Source organism: Gorilla gorilla, chromosome 11, assembly GCF_029281585.2.
Source record: "Gorilla gorilla gorilla isolate KB3781 chromosome 11, NHGRI_mGorGor1-v2.1_pri, whole genome shotgun sequence".
Lineage (NCBI taxonomy): Eukaryota > Metazoa > Chordata > Mammalia > Primates > Hominidae > Gorilla > Gorilla gorilla.
In genome coordinates, this window is record NC_073235.2 from 67,844,446 (window position 1) to 67,869,757 (window position 25,312).

The following is a 25,312-nucleotide window of genomic DNA, read 5'->3' on the forward strand; positions in this document are numbered from 1 at the left end:
AAAATTAATGTTATTTACAATGTATTATCAGGTAATAATGTAGATGAATCTCCCACCAGCACAAATATACCTAATCAAAGAGTAATTTTTTGTCTTCATTTTTTTCCCACATATTTTAGACTGTGTACGGAAGTTCAAGTGTTGTCAGATAAGCATAGAAGAAGGCAAAGGGAAACTCTGGTGGAATTTGAGGAAAACATGCTATAAGATAGTGGAGCACAATTGGTTCGAAACCTTCATTGTCTTCATGATTCTGCTGAGCAGTGGGGCTCTGGTAGGTGATGCATGATCCACTCCTTCACCTTTCATCTGAAATATTTTCCCTTTCCCTTCAATCAACTCATATTACCCACTTTTAAATTAAGGTGTTTGTAAGAATGAGAAGAAATATGTGTGATGTGTTTAGCACATATGAGAGGCTTAGTAAATAGCAATTTTTATCACTCTGTCTGGAGTAGCCCTCAGGTGGAACCAAACTCAGATCATTATGGTTTCTTGTAATGTTTAAAGAAGGATCTTTCTGACTTTTAGTCATCAGAGGCAGTTCTTATTAAGACTGGTTATGTAGACATGATGTAGGATTATCAGCTATATATCAAACTGAAGCACGATATTTCCCTGACCCCTTTGCAGGTGAGAACTAGCGTGCATGGGTGCCGGTAGGAGCGAACTCCACTCACTCACTGCTCCACCCCTCACAGGAGGGGGAGCGCAGGTGAGTGGGTGCAGGAGCCAAGGCGAATGCATTTGGGCACTGCAAGACTGAACTCCATACCGGCCCCACAGGAGCGTCTAGGGGAGGGTGCCTGCGATCCTTGAAGCCCTAGAGGAAGTGTTACAGTGCCCTTTTAGCTTCACCATCCATGGATGGCTTAAATGTTAACAGTTCAGTGGAGGGTCAGAGTGACAGCCTTTTGCACCCACACTTGTGGTACCCAAGTTCATGTCCGGCGTCCAGGAGGAATGAGTTTGTACAAATGACTTGAAGATGGTAAATACAGGGGATTTTATTGCCAGCAAAAGTGGCTCTCAGAGGGAAGGGGAGCTGAAAGGAGATGGAGCAGGAAGGTAATCTTCCCCTGGAGTCTGGCCATCCCCAGCCAGACTCCTCTCCGAAGCTATGCTGTCAAGCTGTCCCTCTGATGTCAAGCTACTTCTCTCTAATGTCCAACTGTAGTCTCTGATGTCCAGCTGTTCCTCCTGTCTGCCTGCTGAGTTCTGGGCTTTATATAGGCACAGGATGGGGGCAGGGTGCACCATGGGTGGTTTTGGAAAAGGCAACATTTAAGTGGGAAAACAGGGATGTATATTCTCACTTTGGGCCACGGTTCCAGGCTTGAGGGTGGAGCCCTCGCCGGGTACCCGTCCTCTTCTGCCCAGAATTCCTCTGCCTCTTGTTCCTGTCAAAATTGCTTAACACAAACTCCATGTTGCAGGGGACTCCTCTGTCTTCTTCACACTGATTCGCTATTGCCAACCACAGTGAATGATAAGAAGTAGACTAACTTAATTACTGACTAGCCAAAAAATGATGGCATTACAAACTTATGTCTGATTTCATTCAATGAAATGATCAACTGGATCAAAATATTAATATAATGAAAATGATATGACCTATTTTCTTAATTGGTGATACAAATGTGGTTGCATTCCTTTTACTGTTTCAATTTAATTAATAACTAGAGTGTTTGGTGAGTGGATTTCATTAGGAGAATTACTGCATTGGATCTGGAGGCCTTTAAGGCGAATTCTGATTTGACTAAGAATCCTGTGTCCTGCCATATACTCAGTTTAAAGAGGATCAGCCATGCTTTATTTTCTTTACCTTTTTTATTATTATTATTATTTTAGACAGTCTTGCTGTTGCCCAGGCTGGAGTGCAGTGGTGTGATCTCGACTCACTGCAGCCTCCACCTCTTGGGTTCATGCCATTCTTGTGCCTTAACCTCCCAAGTAGCTGGGATTACAGGTGTGAGCTACCACACCCAGCTAATTTTTGTACTTTTAGTAATAGAGACTGGGTTTTGCCATCTTGGCCAGGCTGTTCTCTATCTCCTGGCCTCAAGAGATCTGCCCGTCTTGGCCTCTTAAAGTGCTGGAACTACAGGCGTGAGCCACCGCACCTTGCCAGACATGCTTTCTAAAGCCAAGTAGAGAGAGAACTATGAAGTCTCATTAGTGACTAGTACCTTTGCTGTAGGAGCTCTTTGTTCTCAGTTACACCCAGTCAGTGCTCACCAAATTGCACAATGTGCTGGCACAGTGGCTGGCTCCTCAGGGGTTTACAGCTTCAGCTACAAGCAAAGCCCAGAAACCTTTAGGTCCTCGTATGGAGCTCTGGTTACAAGCCCTGATTCTTGTTATCTAAAAAAGAAAATGTTCCTTTGTCTTTAATCCAGGCTGCCAGGTTTTCCTGATAATTTTTCCGATAAGAAGATCAAGTTAGATAAATAGTCTTTTCATTCCGGAAGCCTCAGGAGTTCCTGCAAATGAGTTACCCACTCTTTCCCAAGGGCTCTGCAAAATTCTGTCAAAGGGAATTTCCAGACGTACACCCACCCGCCTCCACACACACACAGACACACAGAGAGAGGGAGAGAGACAAGAAAGTGAGCAATGACAATCCTTTCCTTTTTCCGTAGGCTGAGGGACCTCCCTGCTTTATATCTGCATTACTAGAGGATGCATTCCATTGAGTCTGCACTGAATGAGACCAATCTACTCCTTGGCGTTCCACTACCTCCTGATCTAGAGAGAAGCAGCTGGCAGTCTCTCAAAAATTTTAAGTTCTTTGGGGGTACACTGAGACCAAAATTTAAAAATTACTGAAACCCTTGGTTGACTGAAATGCCCAGTCAGCAGTCATTTATGATCAGATAATGATAAAGTAAAATTCAGCCATGGGAAACATTAAACCTTCCAGCCTTAGGCACCTGATAAGAGCCTGCATCGTTTCCTTTTTTAAGAAATCATCAATTAGAGACTGTTTCTGATCATAAAATTTAATAGAATTTTTTGACTTACAGGCCTTTGAAGATATATACATTGAGCAGCGAAAAACCATTAAGACCATGTTAGAATATGCTGACAAGGTTTTCACTTACATATTCATCCTGGAAATGCTGCTAAAGTGGGTTGCATATGGTTTTCAAGTGTATTTTACCAATGCCTGGTGCTGGCTAGACTTCCTGATTGTTGATGTGAGTATGCTGCACTTTGCTGCTTTATTCATTGGCATATATGTAATAGTTCTAGCAATGGTGCCTAACACAGTGTAGGCACTCAGTAACACTGTATCAGCCCAAATATAAATTATGTTTCTCATTTCACAGTGAGAGGATGCCCCAAAACATTTTTTACCAATTTAAATACATATACATTCATAGATAAAAATCAAATGCCATCATACTATACTTATTCATTTAATTTCAAATTAATATTTAAAATCTCAAGTTATGCAAAATAAAATATGAATTTAGAAATTTTGCTTTTTGCATGCTCACATTTCGCAAAATAACTTGTATTTAAATTTTTCACAGGCATCTTTGACATTAGTATGTTTGTCATCACTAAAGCCTGTTGAGTTTAGGTCACACAGATGAATCATTAAGTACAAAGAAATTTGAAAGTCCAAAAAGCAAGAGACACCACTTGATTTGTATGATATAGAAGCAAATTGGCTATTGACCAAGTAGCCAAAGATTTTATTAAACTACATTGGTGTTGAAATAAAATAAGATAGAGTACTAAAATATGAGGGGTTTTATATAATTGAATATGAGGCAAATCTACCATTAAATGTACTACTACTATTAAAAGTATAAAGGTTACATGCAGAATTACATTAACAGTCTCTGGCAATAAAGGAAGACAATAAATAATATTTAGAACTACATAAGTGTGGACATTACAAACAATAGAAAATGCACCAAAACTATAACCATTCTTTTATTTGTATAATGGGATTATGCATGATACTATTTCTTTTCTCTATTTTCTGTATGTACTTACCATAGGCTGGTAAATCCATAATAAAAATATCTGATACTTGATATATCTATGTTAGGATAAAAGTATCAAGTCAACACTGCTTGAATATAAGGAAACTCTTAAGAGAAATCTAGTTGTCCTGCAGCTAATGATCATATTACCCAAAGTACTCTGATATTTACCTTTTTAGATTTAAGAAAACTATTATGATAGTATATGAAACTGATCAACACTTTGCCTTAAATCAAATATGCTTATTGCTCATCTATTTCATTATGAAAGATACAAATATAAATAAGTCATTTTTCTAGTCCTGCAGTAGCTTACAGTTGAAAAGTGAGGACAGCTGCGTACACAGTAAGTCGACACCCGTATTACAAGTGCCACCTCTTTACTTGAGGAAGGAGGAAAGGCTTCAAGAGGGAAGTGGAATGTGAGCTGGAGCTTGAAAGATGTGAATGCCAGCAGGCACAGCTGAGGGAGGAACACGGATTCGTTAAAACGTTGGTGCATGACATGCAGGGTGGGTTCCAGAAACAAGTAGTTAGGGTGAGGTAAGCCTTTGTAATGGGATGATAAGGTAAGAAAGATAAGTTAGAAAAGAGTCTGAAGAACCTGAGGTGCCATCCAAGGAAATTTGGACTTATTATTTAATACAGAGGAAGCTGTTGAAGAATTACATATAGGGAAGTGACAAGACCTGCTTGTTCTTTTAGGGAGGGAAGTTAGGTGGAGGTGAGAATGATGGAATAGAAAGGAGATTATTTAGAGATCAAAACACCAATTAGGAGATTGCTGCAATGTCCCAGAAAGAGAAGGCCTATATGTATCTCCTTTTCCACATTTAGCTACACAAGTCACATAAAATTGAATATTTTACAACTTCTTTTCAGCCAGTAAATACTACCCCATTCAAAATATTTTCCTCTGTCTAACTTTTATCTTTCATCCTTTAACTTATGCTTATCTCTTTTTGGTTCTGTCTTCAGAGAAGGTAAAGTACTACAGGTCCTTATATCTTAAATACAGAAAAGCTTCACAACTCATGATAATTCAGTAACTATTTTTCAATTATCTGTTAAAAAGGGACTTACAAAGCCTAAGAGTTTGGATTTTAAGGGAACTATATGAACTATGTAAGACATAATTTTACAACTCATTGTTTTCTGTATTCAAGAGGCTTCACTTTCAAATTGCATGTGCAAAATTATTTTGAATAAGTTGTTTTTTGTAACAACTTCCAATGTGCTTCACTTATTTTCCTTAAAAAATATATTTTTCAAATATATTAACACCATACTCTTAAAAGCTAAATTGCATATTTATTTTTATTTGTCTGCTTTTGAAATTCAGGTGTACTTTAGAACAAAATATCTTCACTTAGCTTATATAATTTTAATAATTTTTCTATATGTTTTCAAGGAAATTGGACACGTGTATGTCCCCCTGACCGTTTTTCTTTTTCTTTTTAGCTAAGACTTTATAATTTTTCTCAACTACATTAGTCAACTGTATGAATAACTAAAGACAACATTGTTCTTGCAATTTCTAATTTATCATAAAATCTCAACTTTTTTTATTCACTAATTTTGTCTGACCTAATTAATGATATTATGCCCTTCACACTGAAATTTACAAAAGTCAAAGCTGCTTTTTAGAGGCCTATTCCTTTTTAAATGTGTTCATGCTCATATTCACCAGTGGTTTGTATAGTTTACTTGTGTATCAAATGTTACTTTCCATTTCAGATCTGCTCAATATTATTAGAAATGATACAGAAATAAGTTTTACAGATCTGTAGAGGAAGATCACATTTCTCTCTCTTTTTTTTCTTTACTTTTAATTTTTTAAAAACATTTCCTACCAAGAATCTTGAAAAAAAGAGCACATATATGGGCTTCTTTTTTATAAGTGTTCACAGACTAGTATCATTAACTTCACCCTGGGAACCTGTAGAAATGCAAATTCTTAGGCCTTTCCCCAAACTTACTAAATCAGACTCTGCTATTGGTGTTTTTAACAAGACCCCTGGGTGATTTTGAAACTCATGAAAGTTCAAGAATTACTGATTCATTGCATAGAGCAAGGCTGAACTGTGTAGACATTTTTATATGTAAATAAGAAAATTGTGTTGCTTTTTCTGTATAGGTCTCACTGGTTAGCTTAACTGCAAATGCCTTGGGTTACTCAGAACTTGGTGCCATCAAATCCCTCAGAACACTAAGAGCTCTGAGGCCACTGAGAGCTTTGTCCCGGTTTGAAGGAATGAGGGTAAGACTGAATGCCTTAGAATTTGTCAGAATTATTATTGAGAGCAGACTGACACTTTGTACCACGGAAATGTCAAATTTATGGAGAATTTGTGTCTTACACATTCATACTGACATAGCTAATCAATCAAAAATAATATTTACCAGATGTCCATAATACTTGGCACTGCTGGAGTCACTCACAGAGTATTTTGCCAGAGGGATTGTTTCTGATTAGCTAGATTTTCACTTCGTGGAAAATCTCTATAGTTATGCTGCTGATTTGAATCAAGATTATTTATGTTCACTTCATTTATAAATGTGCAGGAAATCCTACTCGCTGTAGTTTAAGCCTACCAAATCATTACTTATCATTTCTTCACTACTCCGCTGTGATACACTTTGAGCCTTTTGATGTTTGAATCAGGCCTTTTAGTTCTTAAACACAGGCTGAAATGGCTAAAAAGTAGGTCAGCTGGAAATCTAACGCTCATTTAGAAGGGTGGTACAAAAGAACAGAGGAGTTTGTGCTGACATTTGTCGTCCCCTGAGGCACAAAACCTGAGACCACATACCCTCACCACCTAGAAATGATGATGCCTTGTCTCAGTTGTTTTAGCTGGTTCAAAGGGTATTTTTAAAAAATGATACTTTTTGTGATATTTGAAAATAAGTTACTTAGACTTTATCTGCATGTTATAGTGATACTAGCTAGTTATAGTGATACTAGCTCATATTTTCTAACTAAGAAAATAGTTACTTAGACTTTATCTAGTGTTACAATCACAACTAGAGATGAATGGTGTGTGTAGATGTGTGTCTGTATATGCATGGTTACATAGAAAAGTGTTATTAGCGGTGAAATTCTTTTTACTTTACCAGTTAGAAAGAACAGTTTTTGCAGTAGAAGGCTTAATAAACAAAAGGTATCAATCTTTCAGTACCAGAATACTGTTTATATTTTCTGTGTGGAATTTGATCCCCAAGTGGTCTCTTTTACTCTCAAATTGTGGACAGCAAATTGTATGGTTTGTATGATTTTTTGAAAGTGACATTCGCTTCTATATTCATGCCACTGTTTATACTCTTAATTATTTTTGGCATTTACTGTTAGTTCCATCCTTTGAGGTAAATTTGCTACATGTGTATTATTACCTCTTGAGAAAACATTCTCCAATATAAAATTTGTTGTATACTCTTCTGCTTTATAATTTTAAAATTCTTAGTTGGAGCTACCAGAGTCTAGTTTCTACCCAATATTCAACTTTGAAACAGATTTTTTTAATCATTTGACTGTTCTTTTAATAATGTTTAAAAATAAGTAAATATTTGTTGTTGGCTTTTCACTTATTTTTCCTTCTCATCCTGTGCCAGGTTGTTGTAAATGCTCTTTTAGGAGCCATTCCATCTATCATGAATGTACTTCTGGTTTGTCTGATCTTTTGGCTAATATTCAGTATCATGGGAGTGAATCTCTTTGCTGGCAAGTTTTACCATTGTATTAATTACACCACTGGAGAGATGTTTGATGTAAGCGTGGTCAACAACTACAGTGAGTGCAAAGCTCTCATTGAGAGCAATCAAACTGCCAGGTGGAAAAATGTGAAAGTAAACTTTGATAACGTAGGACTTGGATATCTGTCTCTACTTCAAGTAGTAAGTAATCACTTTATTATTTTCCATGATGTGTAATTAAAATGAGTCTAAAGTTTTTCTTCCTCATAATGAGATATCCACCTGTTAGAATGGCTATTATCAAACAGATAAATGACAATAAATGCTGGCAAGAATGTGAAGAAAAGGGAACCGTTGTACATTGTTGGCAGGGATGTAAATTAGTATAGCTTTCATGGAAAACAGTATGGAGGTTTCTCAAAAAACTAAAAATAGAACCACTATGTGATCCAGCAATTCCATTACTGGGTATATATCCAAAGGAAATTAAATCAACATGTCAAAGAGATGTCTGCACTCTCACACTCACTGCAGCACTATTCACAATAGCCAAAATATGGAAACAACCTAATTGTCCATCAGCAGATATGTGGATAAAGAAAATTGTGTGTGTGTGTGTGTGTGTATATGTATATGTATATATATACACACACGTATTTCTATATACACACGTATAGATATACACTGTATATGTATATATCTATACACATACATACACATACACAGAAACAGTGTTTGTGTATGTGTGCGTGTATATAGAAGTAGTCAGGGAAGGGGCAGAGCCTGTGGCACTAAGAAACTGAGAAAATGTACGAGACTTTTGTTTTCAGAATTACTATGTCCGCACAACAGAAAAAGTATTTCAAAAAGTAAATGCGCTTGAATGTATTTGTTTTCAGTTTAGGAAACTACTTCTTTTTGTAGAGTGCCTTAAAATAGTATGTTCAACAATATTAAAAAGATTTTCAAAAATAAGCCCTCATGATTGATGATTGGTAATAATCATTTAAAAACTTATTGGATGTATATATATGTGTGTGTATACACGCACGTGCACACACACACACACACACACACCCCTATAGACATACACAATGAAATAGTATTCAGCCTTTAAAGAAGAAGGAAATCCGGTCCTTTTATACAACATGGATTCACCTGGAGGAAATTAACTGAAATAAGCCAGGCACAGAAAGACAAATGACACATGATGTCACTTATATATGGAATCTAAAAAACACAAACTCACAGAAACAGAAAGCAGAATGACAATCACCAGGGGCTGGGGGATGATGGGAGATGTTGGTCAAAGGATACAAAATTCAATTTGACAGGAAGAATACGTTCTGTAGAGCTATTGTACAGCATGGTGACTATAGTTAATAATAATATATTATATACTTGAAAATAGCTAAGTGAGTAGATATGTTTTCTCATCAGAAAAAAATAAGTATATGAAGCGATATATGTATTACTTAGCTTGAGTTAGCCATTTCACAATATACATATATTTGAAAACATCATTTTGTACAACATAAATGTATTCATTTTAATTTGTCAATTAAAAAATGAATATATTTTTGAAAAGCAATTAAAATAACAATGCATATACATTTTAGGAACTCTATATAGATGCACTAAAACTATATAAAAATGATATAATACTATACAACAATAAAATAAAATTCTTCTTCCTCTGTGTTTACAAATACTTCCTTAGGCCCATCTGCCTAGATTCCTCTTACCATGATTGAACTATCTTTTCTGCCCCACGCTGGAAACATGATGGTTCTAAAAACTTTATTGTCTCCCTGACTATGCATTTGGTAGCATAGCCAAGTCCTTTGTTACTGGGAGTTTAATCTAGGCACTCATTGTTTTCCTCCATTCCTGCTCTGAGGAAAGAAGTGCTGGCCCCAAGGGGGGTTGAAAAGGGGTGTGTGTGTGTGTGTGTGTGTGTGTATGTGTCTGCACGCGTGTGTGTAGACAGAGAAAGAGAGAGAGACTTCCAGATAGGAAAATTGCTCTCTTGCAAATGAAAACTTTCCAATTAAGACTATTGTGTCTGCTATGCACTCATAATAATTCATTCAGCTATTCAACTGACTGCAGTATTAAATCTCCACTAGCTCCTGGACACAATCCACTTACACGATCCTCAAGACTATTAAAATAGTCAGGAAAGGGGAAGAGCCTGTGGCACTAAGGAACTGAAAAAATGTACAAGAGTTTTATTTTCAAGATCATTATGTCAACGGAGCAGAAAAACAAATATTTAAAAAAGGAAATGCAGTAGATTATATTGTTTTCAGATTAGGAAACTGCTTCCTCTTATAGAGTAATCACCTCAAAATAGTATGATCATCAATATTAAGAAGATTTTCAAGAATAAGCTGTCATGATTGGTGATTGGTAATAATCATTTAGAAAAGAAAGCATTAAGATAAATAATGCAGCATACTTTTGAGCTTGTCTCATGCTGCTACTATACACATGAAATTTTTTCATCAAAGTTCATGATATATTTTTATATAAACACATCAGAGTCAAAGATTGTTGATATTGTTTTTATGATAGCATATTGTTACAGTAGATCATTATTTAATTATATATGCTAAATATCCACATAAGATGTTATAGAGGAATATAAATTTGAAGTATTTTCAATGCATATCACAAAACATTGCCCCAAAAGTGAATACAAATTTCAAGCTTATTTATATGCCTGTATTGAATACATGTCAAATAGAATTTTGATCAATTATTCAATTTAATTTCTAAAATTATAATTTTGGGAAAAAAGAAAATGATATGACTTTTCTTACAGGCCACGTTTAAGGGATGGATGGATATTATGTATGCAGCTGTTGACTCACGAAATGTAAGTCTAGTTAGAGGGAAATTGTTTAATTTGATTAAATGTATATTTCTACAATATTGTAATTTAGTGATATTGTCAATAAAATAAAATTATGTGCTTAATTTATAAAACCCATCTATATTATAAGGATAAAATATTTAATCATACTATTTCTTTCAAAATTATCATAGGATGATTTTCTCTAATCACTCTGTATCTTTTAACATATCTTTTCTAGTATTTAGCAAGGCACCTGACGCAAAACTTTATTGTATGTATTTTCAAAATGAGACATTTTATTTTTGGCTCTGATAGTCCTGGTCATTTGTGCATTAGAAGTTCTCACAGGCAATATTTTTCATCTGTAATATATTTCCTCCAGCTTTTGATCTTCCTTATAATAGGAAGGATATGACTAAAAATGGGGACAAAAATAAACAATTTAGTGTTTCTCTTGGGAAAGTGAGATTAAGTGGTAGAAGGGAGGGATTTTCCTAATCTACTTTATACATACCAGTACTTTGAATTATTTTCTATAATTTTCATTAATTTCTCACTATTTAATGAGGAATGAAGTCACATTTTGAAAAAAAAAAAAGGAGATTCATTTCTGGTATGCCAGAGCGTGATAATAAAGCTCAAAATGCTCTTTCCCTAGCACCAGCAGCTAGCTTTCTGAGTGAAGAATTCTTGAGGTTTTTTTCTTTTTTCCACTTCATGAAAACAGAGAGGGAGCAAGAAAGCATGAAAAGCCCTGCATTGTATCTCTATAAGTGCTATCAGGAATTCCAGTTATGAGATTTTTCTGAATAGTAATAATAATTTATTGTTTATCACTATTCACTGTGCCAAGGACTTTCTCACATTATCCCATTTAATCCTAAATGACAACCTTATTGTATAGGTGATACTAGCTCTATTTTACCACTGAAGCAAAGAGGCTTAATGCGCTAAATGGGAAAACAAGTTTTTGAACCCTGACTACAAATAATGGCTCATACCCACTTTCCACAGTGGTTCTTACCTTTTTGATTAATTAATTCAATGCTCTCTCCACCTTCCTTATCAATAGCTTATATGCCATGAAACATTTTCAGTTTCTTCTTTAATAACTTAGCAGACCTTTTCTGCTGCAAAACTCCTGGAATTTCAAGCACATTACAAAAGATGAAAGCCAATTGAGCACTACATTTATGAAAAGTTGCTGGATCTTGAACTTTAATTAGTAAATTGCATCAGATAAATGCAAATTTAAACCAAAATAAAACATTATCTACACACCTACCAGATTGGCAATACCAAAAAGTCTGACAATACCAAGCTTTACCAAGGATAAACAGCAATAAGAACGCTCGTACAATGCTGATAGGAAAAAAAAGTAGTTAAATAATCCTTTAAAAACAGTTGGGTATGATCACATTATTTGAGAAAGTTAAAGATATTTTTTAATACTGCAATTCTACTTTGAACAACGTATCCTAAAGAAACTTATGCACATGTTTAGGATAATCTATGTACAAAAATGAATATAACTTTTTTTGCACTTGCAAAAAACTGGGAGCAACTCAAAAACAGTAGAAATAGGCAAATAATTGAATACTATATAGTGATGAAAATGAATGAATACAGCCATATACAACCACATGGATGAGCCTTAAAAATACAACATTGAGTTAAAGAAACTAGACACATACTATAATTCTACTTATATAAAGTTCAAAATTGACAAAACTAAGCTTATTGTTCAAAACTGCATACTGAGTTGTTAACTTGAAAGAAAAAGCAGGGACATAATTACCATAAAAGTCAGGATAATGATTACCTCCAGCAGGGATGATGGAGTTTATGTTTGAGAAGGGTACACCAAGGGTTTCTGAAGTCGTAGCAATGACCTGGGTCATGGATTTCACTTATAAAAACATATTATATTTTGCATTTATGTATTATGCACTTTCCTGTATGTATATTGTCTTTTAAAAGTTTTAAAAATATAATTTTACATCACTGTTAACTAAACTCACATACACAAATAAAATCTCATCGAAGAATAAGCAGTTTTACAATATTTCTGTTATTTTCCATTTTGCTGTATTTCCTTAGAAAAAAATTATGCTGGTCATAATCCTCTAAATTGATTTCATAACACAGTGGGTTATAACTCGCATCTATTATCATCATCAGGGATTGGTTAACTGAGTTGGTTAGAACAATGTCCTATTAGACCTGTGAAAGCTTACAGCTAAGGTGCAAACCTACTATCACACAGTTTTCTAATCAAAAGTGGATTAGACAAGAGATAGTATCATTGTTACAGAAACAGTCCCTACTGAATAGGATAAAGCAATAGATTCATTTTCAGAAAGGAAAGATCAACCTATATACCTACATGCAGACCTACTACAATGATTCTTGCCTATCTAAAGAAATGTATTATACCAAACCCTTACACTTAGCAATTACTACTGGCCGCCACTGTTCTAAGCATATTTATATGTTAATATAGTTAATCTTCACAACCACACTATGAGGTTTAAGTTTGATTATTTTCATCTCACAGATGAGAAAACTGAGGCAGAGAAAGTAAATCTTAAAAGTTTTGACATAGAATAATGTGACGCTGACATCTCTTTTGTAAGAAGAGGAAATCTTTAATTTGCATGCTGTGTTGGGAACTTTGCTTAGAAAGGAAAGTTCATTCATAATCTGGGCATTTGTTGGATGAAATTGTCTATAATCATTCAGACTTCTATGTGGTTATTTCATTTTCCCAGGTAATGAATAGTCTTGCAGAACTCTTCAATAAGCATGTGAGATTTGAAGGTTCATAAAATGTTTAATGTTTGGTTTATTTTCATTCCAGGGATTAAAACATGCTTAGATAATTAAAAACTCACTGATGTACTTTTTGTGAAACAAGTACTAGATATAATGGTTACAATTCTTCATATTTTTTAGGTAGAATTACAACCCAAGTATGAAGACAACCTGTACATGTATCTTTATTTTGTCATCTTTATTATTTTTGGTTCATTCTTTACCTTGAATCTTTTCATTGGTGTCATCATAGATAACTTCAACCAACAGAAAAAGAAGATAAGTATATTAAAACTTCATCCTTGCTCTGAAATATGAACTAAATATTTCATACTCTTTCATTTAGCCTCCAAGTTGCAATCACCAAAAAAAGAATGTAAAATTCAGAAATTATTTTGAGACATTTGATAATCGATAAGCTTTTAAGCAATTAATAATTCAGATAGCATATTTTTGATATTTTTAGTCTAGAAATATGACTAATATGGCATAATTTATATATTGAATAAAGGCATCTCTATAAATACAGATATTAGCAACAATAGAATGAAATGTGGGAGCCAATTTTCACATGATTACTAAGGTTGATTTTATAGCCAGCAAAGAACACAATTTTAACAAGTGTTGCTTTCATTTCTTTACTTTGGAGGTCAAGACATTTTTATGACAGAAGAACAGAAGAAATACTACAATGCAATGAAAAAACTGGGTTCAAAGAAACCACAAAAACCCATACCTCGACCTGCTGTAAGAATAACATATTTTCATTGCCTTTTAAAACTATATTACCTAACCCTTTCACAGCCAGAATTTCTAGAAACTAGTTATTTTTGTGGATTTGTAACACAAAGTTTTTCACCTTAACAATGGGACTAGCTAGCCTAAATAGCTTGAAAAAATGTACTTTACATATATAATATGTATAAATTATATAATGCATAACATATTTTATATGTAAACATATAAAATACATTGAAATAAAATTTGCTATACTTAAGTGCCAGTGGTATCGTACAAGCTGATGTCATTAAGACACTTCTAATAACATCAAAAATAAAATACATACATACATACATAATGTGAAAATATTAAATGTTCTCAGAGTACAGAGGAGACAGATCGGAATAATTGGTACGTCACAGATTGGCCTCAGTTTTTGTCCAACTCTGCAGATTGAATGGAATCATTAATGAAACAGGCCACAGGTTTTGCTTTTTTCTGGTTAAACAAAAAAAAAAGGCAAACCTCATATTTTCCCCTACTATCCCACCCTTAAATGAGATGATATCATTCTTTGTAGGGCTTTTTATTGGCTCTTCCAGGTGTACATTTGCCAGTGATACTGTTCGTTCAGTTTGGCTGCTGCAGGGAGTTGCTGCCAGGAGAATCGCTAAGTTTTTCTATCACTCCTGAAGGACTAGCTCATATATTAAGTCTCAGAAAATCTTCCCCAACGTATACATGGTATAAAACACTTCAGTGTTTCTCAGAAATCTTGACTCTATAAATCTATTGGTGACAATATAAAACAGACCATAATTAAGTGTTCGGTTGGTAAGCCGGCCAATAACTCAAAGAAAATGGATAGCTATATTGGGTCAAACATAAAGAGTGTACAACTTGAGCCTAGTCTTTAGGAAATAATACAATTTGAATGAATAGAGAGAGAAGCAGAGAACATTTACTATATGAGAAAATGTATACTTCATAGCCATATAGACAAATATATCAGTGCAGAATAGTGATGCATTTGAATTAGTGAGTAGTAGACCCTGGTTTTCCGAGTTAAATGAGTCAAGGTTACCATATGAGTCTGAAGAAATTTGTTCTAATTAAGCAATACAAATGCAATATAGTTAACAGAACAGCCTAGTAATGTGAAAAGAAAGATTTTAGAGACTTTAACCTAGAGACTGGTGTGGAACAATGTTAGAGGCAAAATAACCCTCGGCCATAGACAAGAAGATAAACCCTTACATACAAGAAGGTAGTCCATAATCTGTGTCACACCAGCAGGACTGGAACTACTCCAGGAGTGAAGTTAGCCAATAAGAAGACTCAGTTGGGATGAAACACAGGAAAAGAGGGAGGATGCAATGAAAAAACTGGGTTCAAAGAAACCACAATAACCCATACCTCGACCTGCTGTAAGAATAGCATATTTTCATTGCCTGTTATGAAACACAGGAAAAGAGGGAGGATATGTAGATAACAGAGAATCTAAAATATAAGCTAGTTGATATTTTGTGAAACTGTTGGTTCCACTATCATATACTGAAGTCATGTGAAGGCACTGGGAAAAATAGTGTTAGAGCCTATGAAATGTCCAGACTGAAATAAGGATTTTAGCGTTGTCAGAACAAAATTCAGTTGAGCTCTGAAACACAGATTCATTTTTGAAAAATAATTAGAATAGAGAAAAAAACAAAATTCTCAGAATGAGGCCTTGCATACTTCATCAAGATATAGGAAGAAATAAATCAATGAAAAAATGAGCTTGAGTTTGTTTCCATCAAATGACATGGATTTACCTGTAGTGGTAGGGGTGTGTGGAAAAAGTTCAACACATTCAGCTAGAATATTATCAGTGACAATTTGGCAATTTAGGAAGTAACTAGTAAAATCCATTTATTCCTTCATTGACAACATGTACTATGTAGTATGCTAAGCATTTGAACTTAAATATCGAACAGTATGGAGTCTAGTTAATGCAACGGATAGTAATCAAATAGTCCTGCCAAAAAATGGAAGTATCCCAGAAAAAAAGGGATACTTTCAGCTGTGAGAGCTGATTAGGGGGAAGGGGCTGATTAATCAGGGAAGTTAGGGAAGGCTTTATTAAAAAAAATACTAGCTGAGGATGGAAAAAGAATAGAAAGCATCAATAGCCAGAGTGGGATGAGAAGAGCCCTGTAGAAGGGGAATGAATTTGTGAAGGTCCTTATGTAGGAGGGCTGGTGAGACTGGAGTGCAGAAAGTCAAGGTTCATTTGGGACACACTGAGAATAAAGAGGTTAGGATAAGCTCAAACTTTTCTGGGCCTTGGAGGCCATGTTAAGGAGTTGTTTTCATCCTAAGAGCAGTAAGAAACTGTTAAAGTGGACCCAGTCAGTCTGGGCTTTGTGGTGATCACTCAATCGGTTTCACAGAGGCCGTGTGAATACATTGTAGACTTGTTTTGGAGCTGTTTCAGAGATGGTAGGTAGCCTGAACCATAGTGATGTGCAGATTAATAAAAGTGGATGGATTTGTGAGCTATCACCAGAGTGAAATTTAAAAGTTTGTCTATTAATTGAATATGGGAACTAAAGAAGGAACCAACAAGAATGACTGGTGTCTTTCTGCTTTGCACAACTGGATAAATACTGATGTCATGCAGGAAATGAAGAAGGGACAGAAGTGGTGAGAAAATTGGAGATGCTAGTTTGCAGAATTTGGCAAACGAGTCAGAGTGAGAGAGTGAGAGGAAGGAGGAAGGGAGAGAAATGATGAATATTTAGAAGTAGCAAAATAAAGGTTTCTTAAGATTCAGAGATTAGGTTTAAAGGAAAGCAAAACGAATTTTAGAGAGGAAAAGATCGAAGAGAGAGGGAATAATTACGGCATAAAAATGCACAAGATGTGGGACAAGGACATAGTGGTCTAGGGTAGCTTTAGAAAGAAAAAGGGGCTGAGTCCTCTAATGAATTTGGAGTAATATATGAAAAGAACATGGAAATTAAAATAATATGAAATGCAAAAGGAAATAGAGGAGTTTATTTAAACTGATTAAATTTAATGTTCTAAAAAAAGTAAAAATAGAGGGCAAGAGAATGGAAATTTATGAGAAGTTTGGAATTATCTTTGGAGCAAATGAAGGACAAAGGATTGCTAATTGTTAAATCTGAAGGGCCAAGATGAAGTTAGAGAACATAAATTTTTGGTGAATAAGATCTTCAGAATTATACATCTTGTTCCAGCATATTTGACACCCTAGGATTTAAATGGTAGAACAGAACACAGAGACTTGAGTTTGGAGTTGTACATTGAGATGTCTGTCTCATTGGACAACTCTATGAACAGGGAATCTAAACAGTTTTTTATTAGTCATGGTGATATTAAAATTAAGACCAAATTTCTGCTTTTAAGATATTTTGAACTTACTATACTCTAGGAGCCATATCTGAGAGAAAAATGGTACTGCTCCTGCTTTTGAGGGGCCTCAAAACAAGTGGAAGGGAAAGAAAACTAAAATTGAATAAGAGCAAACCATTTGCAATACAATGCCATACATTTTATGATCAATGAAAGAACTCAGTTTTCTGAGAGCAAGCACTAAGTGCTTTAAACTCAAAACTGAGTTAGAATTCATGAGACAGAGAAGGAGTGGGGGACATGTGTTTTAGACAGAATAGTAGACAGATAAACTATGTAAAATGATACAGTAGAACCTGCATAAGCTTCTAAGAGTGGTATGCAGGAAATATCAGAGGGTGGAAGTAAGGGGAAGGTGCCAGACTTGGAAAGTTAAACTACAGTAAATTAATAATTAATAAGGAAGGGTTTGAACTAAAAGTAGACACATTTATTGGGTTGAAAAAGGCCCTGAGAAGACAGATCCAGCTGGAGTAATAGAAATCTAGTTCAGCAGGCCAAATATGCATTCAGAGAAAAGAGCAAAACAAAATAGAACAAGTAGTGTTTGATGTCCAAAAATCACCATTGGAAGTAATAGAAGCCTCCCAATAGAAAGAGGGCAGAACACTAAGATGTAGAATCCAGGCCACTAAAAGTGTCAGGATCCGGGAAAGCAAGCCATTAGGTGTATATGTAGCAGAGTATTAGTCATTCTAGTTGAGAAGGTAGAGAAAGGCAGCCCAACAGAGGTAAGTCAAGAGCAGATCCCTAGATTACCTGAGAAACAAAGCAGATACGTGCAAAATGGAACAATACAGAAACCAATGATCAGAACTGGTTTACAAGTTGGGGACTTAATTTCATAAGCAAGACATAAGGCAATTAGTACTTGGAAATAAGGTCCAAATAGACTAGGGCAAAGATTGAATATTTCCATTGTGACTTTTTAAAAGATAATTTTATTCGTACAGAAGAGTTACTCATAATGAATACTCTAATGAATCTATACACAGTGTCCTTTTGTTTTAACATCTTATGCAACCATAGATCAGTTCTCACAACTAAGAAATTAATCTTGGTATAATACCATTAAATAAAATACAGAACTGAGTCGGATTTCACCAGTTTTTCCACTGAAGCCTCTTCTCTAGAATGATGATTTGTAAAACATCTTAGCTGAACTTTAAAATGAAATTTAAGATGCTGTAGCTTTAGTGAGAGAATATAAAGTCAGAAATCAGACGAAAAATTTAAAAAGAGAGAGGAAAACTTGGAGAAGTATTTATTTATTAGTTATTTAAAGTAAAATTAATACCCTCCCAACACATGGGATAAAAAATTTTATTACATGACAAATATTTACTAACTGTCTGTCATAACATGATGGTGTTCTGTGCACTGAGAACATAATAGGTGAGTTTATAAAACCTGGTATCAATGTTAGTATAAATAAAACAAATACATTTGAATACAGTTGAATATACAATATACAAAATTTTCTTCCAAGTATAAAACGAAAATAAAATACACTACTTTCTTTAATAGAATAGAACATTGTAATAATGTTCCATTGCATTTGACCCTCACACAAATGCTATGAGGTAGCATTAAGAGATAAGATTTGAGACCGGGCATGGTGGCTCATGCCTGTAATTCCAGCACTTTGGGAGGTCGAGGTGGGCAGATCATGAGGTCAGGAGTTTGAGACCAGCCTGACCAATACGGTGAAATCCCGTCTCTACTAAAATTACAAAAAGTAGTCGGGCATGGTGGCGTGTACCTGCAATCCCAGCTACTCAGGAGGCTGAGGCAGGAGTATCACTTGAACCCGGGAGGCAGAGGTTGCAGTGAGCCGAGATCGTGCCACTGCACTCCAACCTGTGCAACAGAGCGAGACTCCATCTCAAAAAATAAAAAAAATTAAAAAAAGAGAGAGAGAGAGATAAGATTTGAGATCTGACATGGAGCTTCCCTATTTACACTACTTACCTGCTTTGTGACCTAAGGCAAGTTACCTCAGCTCTCCAATCACTGGTTTTGCAAGGAATTTTTTTTTTTGTAAAATGTTGTGAGGATTAAAGATGTGTTTTTATAAAAGCTACATTTTTTGTTGCTTTCTTAAAATCAGAAGAATTGAATTCGATTTTTTTTAAGGTTTCTAATGGAACTTTTACATATTATTTGTTCCAGAACAAATTCCAAGGAATGGTCTTTGATTTTGTAACCAAACAAGTCTTTGATATCAGCATCATGATCCTCATCTGCCTTAACATGGTCACCATGATGGTGGAAACCGATGACCAGAGTCAAGAAATGACAAACATTCTGTACTGGATTAATCTGGTGTTTATTGTTCTGTTCACTGGAGAATGTGTGCTGAAACTGATCTCTCTTCGTTACTACTATTTCACTATTGGATGGAATATTTTTGATTTTGTGGTGGTCATTCTCTCCATTGTAGGTAAGAAGAGGTGCTTTTATTCAGTTAAGGAATATAGTGGTAAAAATGTGTGTTTTGAAACTTCAGAGGTGTTTTTCACTAATCTTTCTCATTCATCCCAAACTCCCAAATAAAAATCTAATAGTCCATTGTTTTAGTTTCAGTTTGCCATTTCTCTAATTGCATGCTGTGCTTGAAATGATGAGTGGAATACAAGGAATTTATATTTTCAGCTTTCATTTATTCCTATTTAATATTTTCATCTATTCTCATCTCAGAAGACAATAACTGCAACTTTGGTAGAATACTCTTGTACCTGGTCATACTCCTGTGGTATTGACAGTTGCTGCTTTGAATAAACAATCAATCCACACACATATATACATAAATCATTTGAAGTAGTCACATAATTCATAAATATGACCTCTTAAATAATTGGAATAGTGTATATGTGCAGTTATATATATAATTACACATATATAAGTTTCATGTTATCTTTGGGTACAGACAGTTTTCTGTGGTTTGCAATATTTCTTTTTGGAAGCAGATATTTTGTTTGAAAATCCAAAACAGATTTGTTATCATCAATGATACATTAATGTTAGGATACATACGTACATTAAGTCCTAGGAATGCAAAAGGTTTATTGGAAAAAATATATATATACAGTGTTTATGTATAAGATATTAAATGAGGTACTGGAAGTAAATATAAGAAGATTTAAGAGAAGGTTCTACCTATTTGGGGAAACAGAACATTCACATGGAGGGGAAAATATATAGCACTCTTTAAACTACTTTCTTTAGTCAAATAGAACATTGTAACAATGTTCCATTGCATTTGATTCTCACATAAGTGCTATGAGGTAGCATTAAGAGGTAAGATTTGAGATCTGACCTGGAGCTTCCCTATTTACACTACTTACCTTCTCAGTGACCTAAGAGAAGTTACCTCAGCTCTCCAATCCCTGGTTTTGCAAGGAATTTTTCTGTAAAATGTTGTTGTGAGGATTAAATCAGATTATGTATATATATGCACTTAGCACTGTGCCTAGCATGAAGAAAAGACTTAGTAAATGTTCAGTTTGACCACAAGAAAAAGTTGATATTATCACCATTTACTCATGCATAAAAGCAAGTGCCAGGATTCAGTCCCAAGTACATCTGTCTCCAAAGCCTATGTTTTCTTCTGTACATCACGCTGCCTACTCCCAAATAACATAGGATCTCAGAAAGTAAAGAACTCTCATATTCCTGACCCAAAATCATACGCCTTTAGTTCTTATGCAAATACTAGAACTAGTATTTTGGACACATAAATTAATTTCTGTACTTGGCCACTGTATGCTTCATGATGTCTTTGGACCTTCCAGGGTTGAGTCATTTTTTTGATAGATGCTTTCCTTGAACTAGGAAAAATGGCCCTTACTATCTTCATTTAATATAAAGATGTAAATGTTATAACACCAGACATACCAGTTTCATTTTGCTCAACAAACATTGCAGATTATTTGCATATTTGCATATATACATGTACCTAACTGTCCTGTTCACATTTTGTAAAACTAATGTAATTATGTAAACTTTCATTTGCTACTATTAAGTATAACACTATTTTTGTTATTTGTTGATTTTCTACAGGAATGTTTCTGGCTGAACTGATAGAAAAGTATTTTGTGTCCCCTACCCTGTTCCGAGTGATCCGTCTTGCCAGGATTGGCCGAATCCTACGTCTGATCAAAGGAGCAAAGGGGATCCGCACGCTGCTCTTTGCTTTGATGATGTCCCTTCCTGCGTTGTTTAACATCGGCCTCCTACTCTTCCTGGTCATGTTCATCTACGCCATCTTTGGGATGTCCAACTTTGCCTATGTTAAGAGGGAAGTTGGGATCGATGACATGTTCAACTTTGAGACCTTTGGCAACAGCATGATCTGCCTGTTCCAAATTACAACCTCTGCTGGCTGGGATGGATTGCTAGCACCTATTCTTAATAGTGGACCTCCAGACTGTGACCCTGAAAAAGATCACCCTGGCAGCTCAGTTAAGGGAGACTGTGGGAACCCATCTGTTGGGATTTTCTTTTTTGTCAGTTACATCATCATATCCTTCCTGGTTGTGGTGAACATGTACATCGCGGTCATCCTGGAGAACTTCAGTGTTGCTACTGAAGAAAGCGCAGAGCCTCTGAGTGAGGATGACTTTGAGATGTTCTATGAGGTTTGGGAGAAGTTTGATCCCGATGCGACCCAGTTTATAGAGTTTGCCAAACTCTCTGATTTTGCAGATGCCCTGGATCCTCCTCTTCTCATAGCAAAACCCAACAAAGTCCAGCTCATTGCCATGGATCTGCCCATGGTGAGTGGTGACCGGATCCACTGTCTTGACATCTTATTTGCTTTTACAAAGCGTGTTTTGGGTGAGAGTGGAGAGATGGATGCTCTTCGAATACAGATGGAAGAGCGATTCATGGCATCAAACCCCTCCAAAGTCTCTTATGAGCCCATTACGACCACGTTGAAACGCAAACAAGAGGAGGTGTCTGCTATTATTATCCAGAGGGCTTACAGACGCTACCTCTTGAAGCAAAAAGTTAAAAAGGTATCAAGTATATACAAGAAAGACAAAGGCAAAGAATGTGATGGAACACCCATCAAAGAAGATACTCTCATTGATAAACTGAATGAGAATTCAACTCCAGAGAAAACCGATATGACGCCTTCCACCACGTCTCCACCCTCGTATGATAGTGTGACCAAACCGGAAAAAGAAAAATTTGAAAAAGACAAATCAGAAAAGGAAGACAAAGGGAAAGATATCAGGGAAAGTAAAAAGTAAAAAGAAACCAAGAATTTTCCATTTTGTGATCAATTGTTTACAGCCCGTGATGGTGATGTGTTTGTGTCAACAGGACTCCCACAGGAGGTCTATGCCAAACTGACTGTTTTTACAAATGTATACTTAAGGTCAGTGCCTATAACAAGACAGAGACCTCTGGTCAGCAAACTGGAACTCAGTAAACTGGAGAAATAGTATCGATAGGAGGTTTCTATTTTCACAACCAGCTGACACTGCTGAAGAGCAGAGGCGTAATGGCTACTCAGACGATAGGAACCAATTTAAAGGGGGGAGGGAAGTTAAATTTTTATGTAAATTCAACATGTGACACTTGATAATAGTAATTGTCACCACTGTTTATGTTTTAACTGCCACACCTGCCATATTTTTACAAAACGTGTGCTGTGAATTTATCACTTTTCTTTTAATTCACAGGTTGTTTACTATTATATGTGACTATTTTTGTAAATGGGTTTGTGTTTGGGGAGAGGGATTAAAGGGAGGGAATTCTACATTTCTCTATTGTATTGTATAACTGGATATATTTTAAATGCAGGCATGCTGCAATTCTCATTCACACATAAAAAAAATCACATCACAAAAGGAAAGTTTACTTCTTGTTTCAGGATGTTTTTAGATTTTTGAGGTGCTTAAATAGCTATTCGTATTTTTAAGGTGTCTCATCCAGAAAAAATTTAATGTGCCTGTAAATGTTCCATAGAATCACAAGCATTAAAGAGTTGTTTTATTTTTACATAACCCATTAAATGTACATGTATATATGTATATATGTATATGTGCGTGTATATACATATATATGTATACACACATGCACACACAGAGATATACACATACCATTACATTGTCATTCACAGTCCCAGCAGCATGACTATCACATTTTTGAAAAGTGTCCTTTGGCATAAAATAAAAATATCCTATCAGTCCTTTCTAAGAAGCCTGAATTGACCAAAAAACATCCCCACCACCACTTTATAAAGTTGATTCTGCTTTATCCTGCAGTATTGTTTAGCCATCTTCTGCTCTTGGTAAGGTTGACATAATATATGTCAATTTAAAAAATAAAAGTCTGCTTTGTAAATAGTAATTTTACCCAGTGGTGCATGTTTGAGCAAACAAAAATGATGATTTAAGCACACTACTTATTGCATCAAATATGTACCACAGTAAGTATAGTTTGCAAGCTTTCAACAGGTAATATGATGTAATTGGTTCCATTATAGTTTGAAGCTGTCACTGCTGCATGTTTATCTTGCCTATGCTGCTGTATCTTATTCCTTCCACTGTTCAGAAGTCTAATATGGGAAGCCATATATCAGTGGTAAAGTGAAGCAAATTGTTCTACCAAGACCTCATTCTTCATGTCATTAAGCAATAGGTTGCAGCAAACAAGGAAGAGCTTCTTGCTTTTTATTCTTCCAACCTTAATTGAACACTCAATGATGAAAAGCCCGACTGTACAAACATGTTGCAAGCTGCTTAAATCTGTTTAAAATATATGGTTAGAGTTTTCTAAGAAAATATAAATACTGTAAAAAGTTCATTTTATTTTATTTTTCAGCCTTTTGTACATAAAATGAGAAATTAAAAGTATCTTCAGGTGGATGTCACAGTCACTATTGTTAGTTTCTGTTCCTAGCACTTTTAAATTGAAGCACTTCACAAAATAAGAAACAAGGACTAGGATGCAGTGTAGGTTTCTGCTTTTTTATTAGTACTGTAAACTTGCACACATTTCAATGTGAAACAAATCTAAAACTGAGTTCAATGTTTATTTGCTTTCAATAGTAATGCCTTATCATTGAAAGAGGCTTAAAGAAAAAAAAATCAGCTGATATTCTTGGCATTGCTTGAATCCAATGTTTCCACCTAGTCTTTTTATTCAGTAATCATCAGTCTTTTCCAATGTTTGTTTACACAGATAGATCTTATTGACCCATATGGCACTAGAACTGTATCAGATATAATATGGGATCCCAGCTTTTTTTCCTCTCCCACAAAACCAGGTAGTGAAGTTATATTACCAGTTACAGCAAAATACTTTGTGTTTCACAAGCAACAATAAATGTAGATTCTTTATACTAAAGCTATTGACTTGTAGTGTGTTGGTGAAATGCATGCAGGAAAATGCTGTTACCATAAAGAACGGTAAACCACATTACAATCAAGCCAAAAGAATAAAGGTTTCGCTTTTGTTTTTGTATTTAATTGTTGTCTTTGTTTCTATCTTTGAAATGCCATTTAAAGGTAGATTTCTATCATGTAAAAATAGTCTATCTGAAAAACAAATGTAAAGAACACACATTAATTACTATAATTCATCTTTCAATTTTTTCATGGAATGGAAGTTAATTAAGAAGAGTGTATTGGATAACTACTTTAATATTGGCCAAAAGGCTAGATATGGCATCAGGTAGAGTAGTGGAAAGTTACAAAAATTAATAAAAAATTGACTAACATTTTAAGTTGTGCATCTTTTCTCCTTCCTGTCCACCTATTGTTCTTTTTTTCACTTTTCCATTTCAATTTCTTCC

The 25,312-nt window shown here is 35.1% G+C and overlaps 1 protein-coding gene across 4 annotated transcripts in view; it reads left to right on the forward strand.

Annotated features, from left to right (window-relative positions):
- Window positions 1–25,243, forward strand: part of SCN2A (sodium voltage-gated channel alpha subunit 2) — a 152,466-nt gene extending 127,223 nt beyond the window's left edge. For all 4 annotated transcript variants that reach the window (XM_055380240.2, XM_055380242.2, XM_055380241.2 and 1 more), the window contains 9 exons: window positions 120–274; window positions 3,027–3,200; window positions 6,139–6,261; window positions 7,614–7,895; window positions 10,522–10,575; window positions 13,510–13,647; window positions 14,011–14,115; window positions 19,675–19,945; window positions 21,565–25,243. In XM_055380240.2, coding sequence (XP_055236215.1) covers window positions 120–274; window positions 3,027–3,200; window positions 6,139–6,261; window positions 7,614–7,895; window positions 10,522–10,575; window positions 13,510–13,647; window positions 14,011–14,115; window positions 19,675–19,945; window positions 21,565–22,760 — 2,498 coding nt within the window. In that variant the 3' untranslated portion in view covers window positions 22,761–25,243. The remainder of the gene's footprint in view (window positions 1–119; window positions 275–3,026; window positions 3,201–6,138; window positions 6,262–7,613; window positions 7,896–10,521; window positions 10,576–13,509; window positions 13,648–14,010; window positions 14,116–19,674; window positions 19,946–21,564) is intronic.
- Window positions 25,244–25,312: the final 69 nt, after the last annotated feature.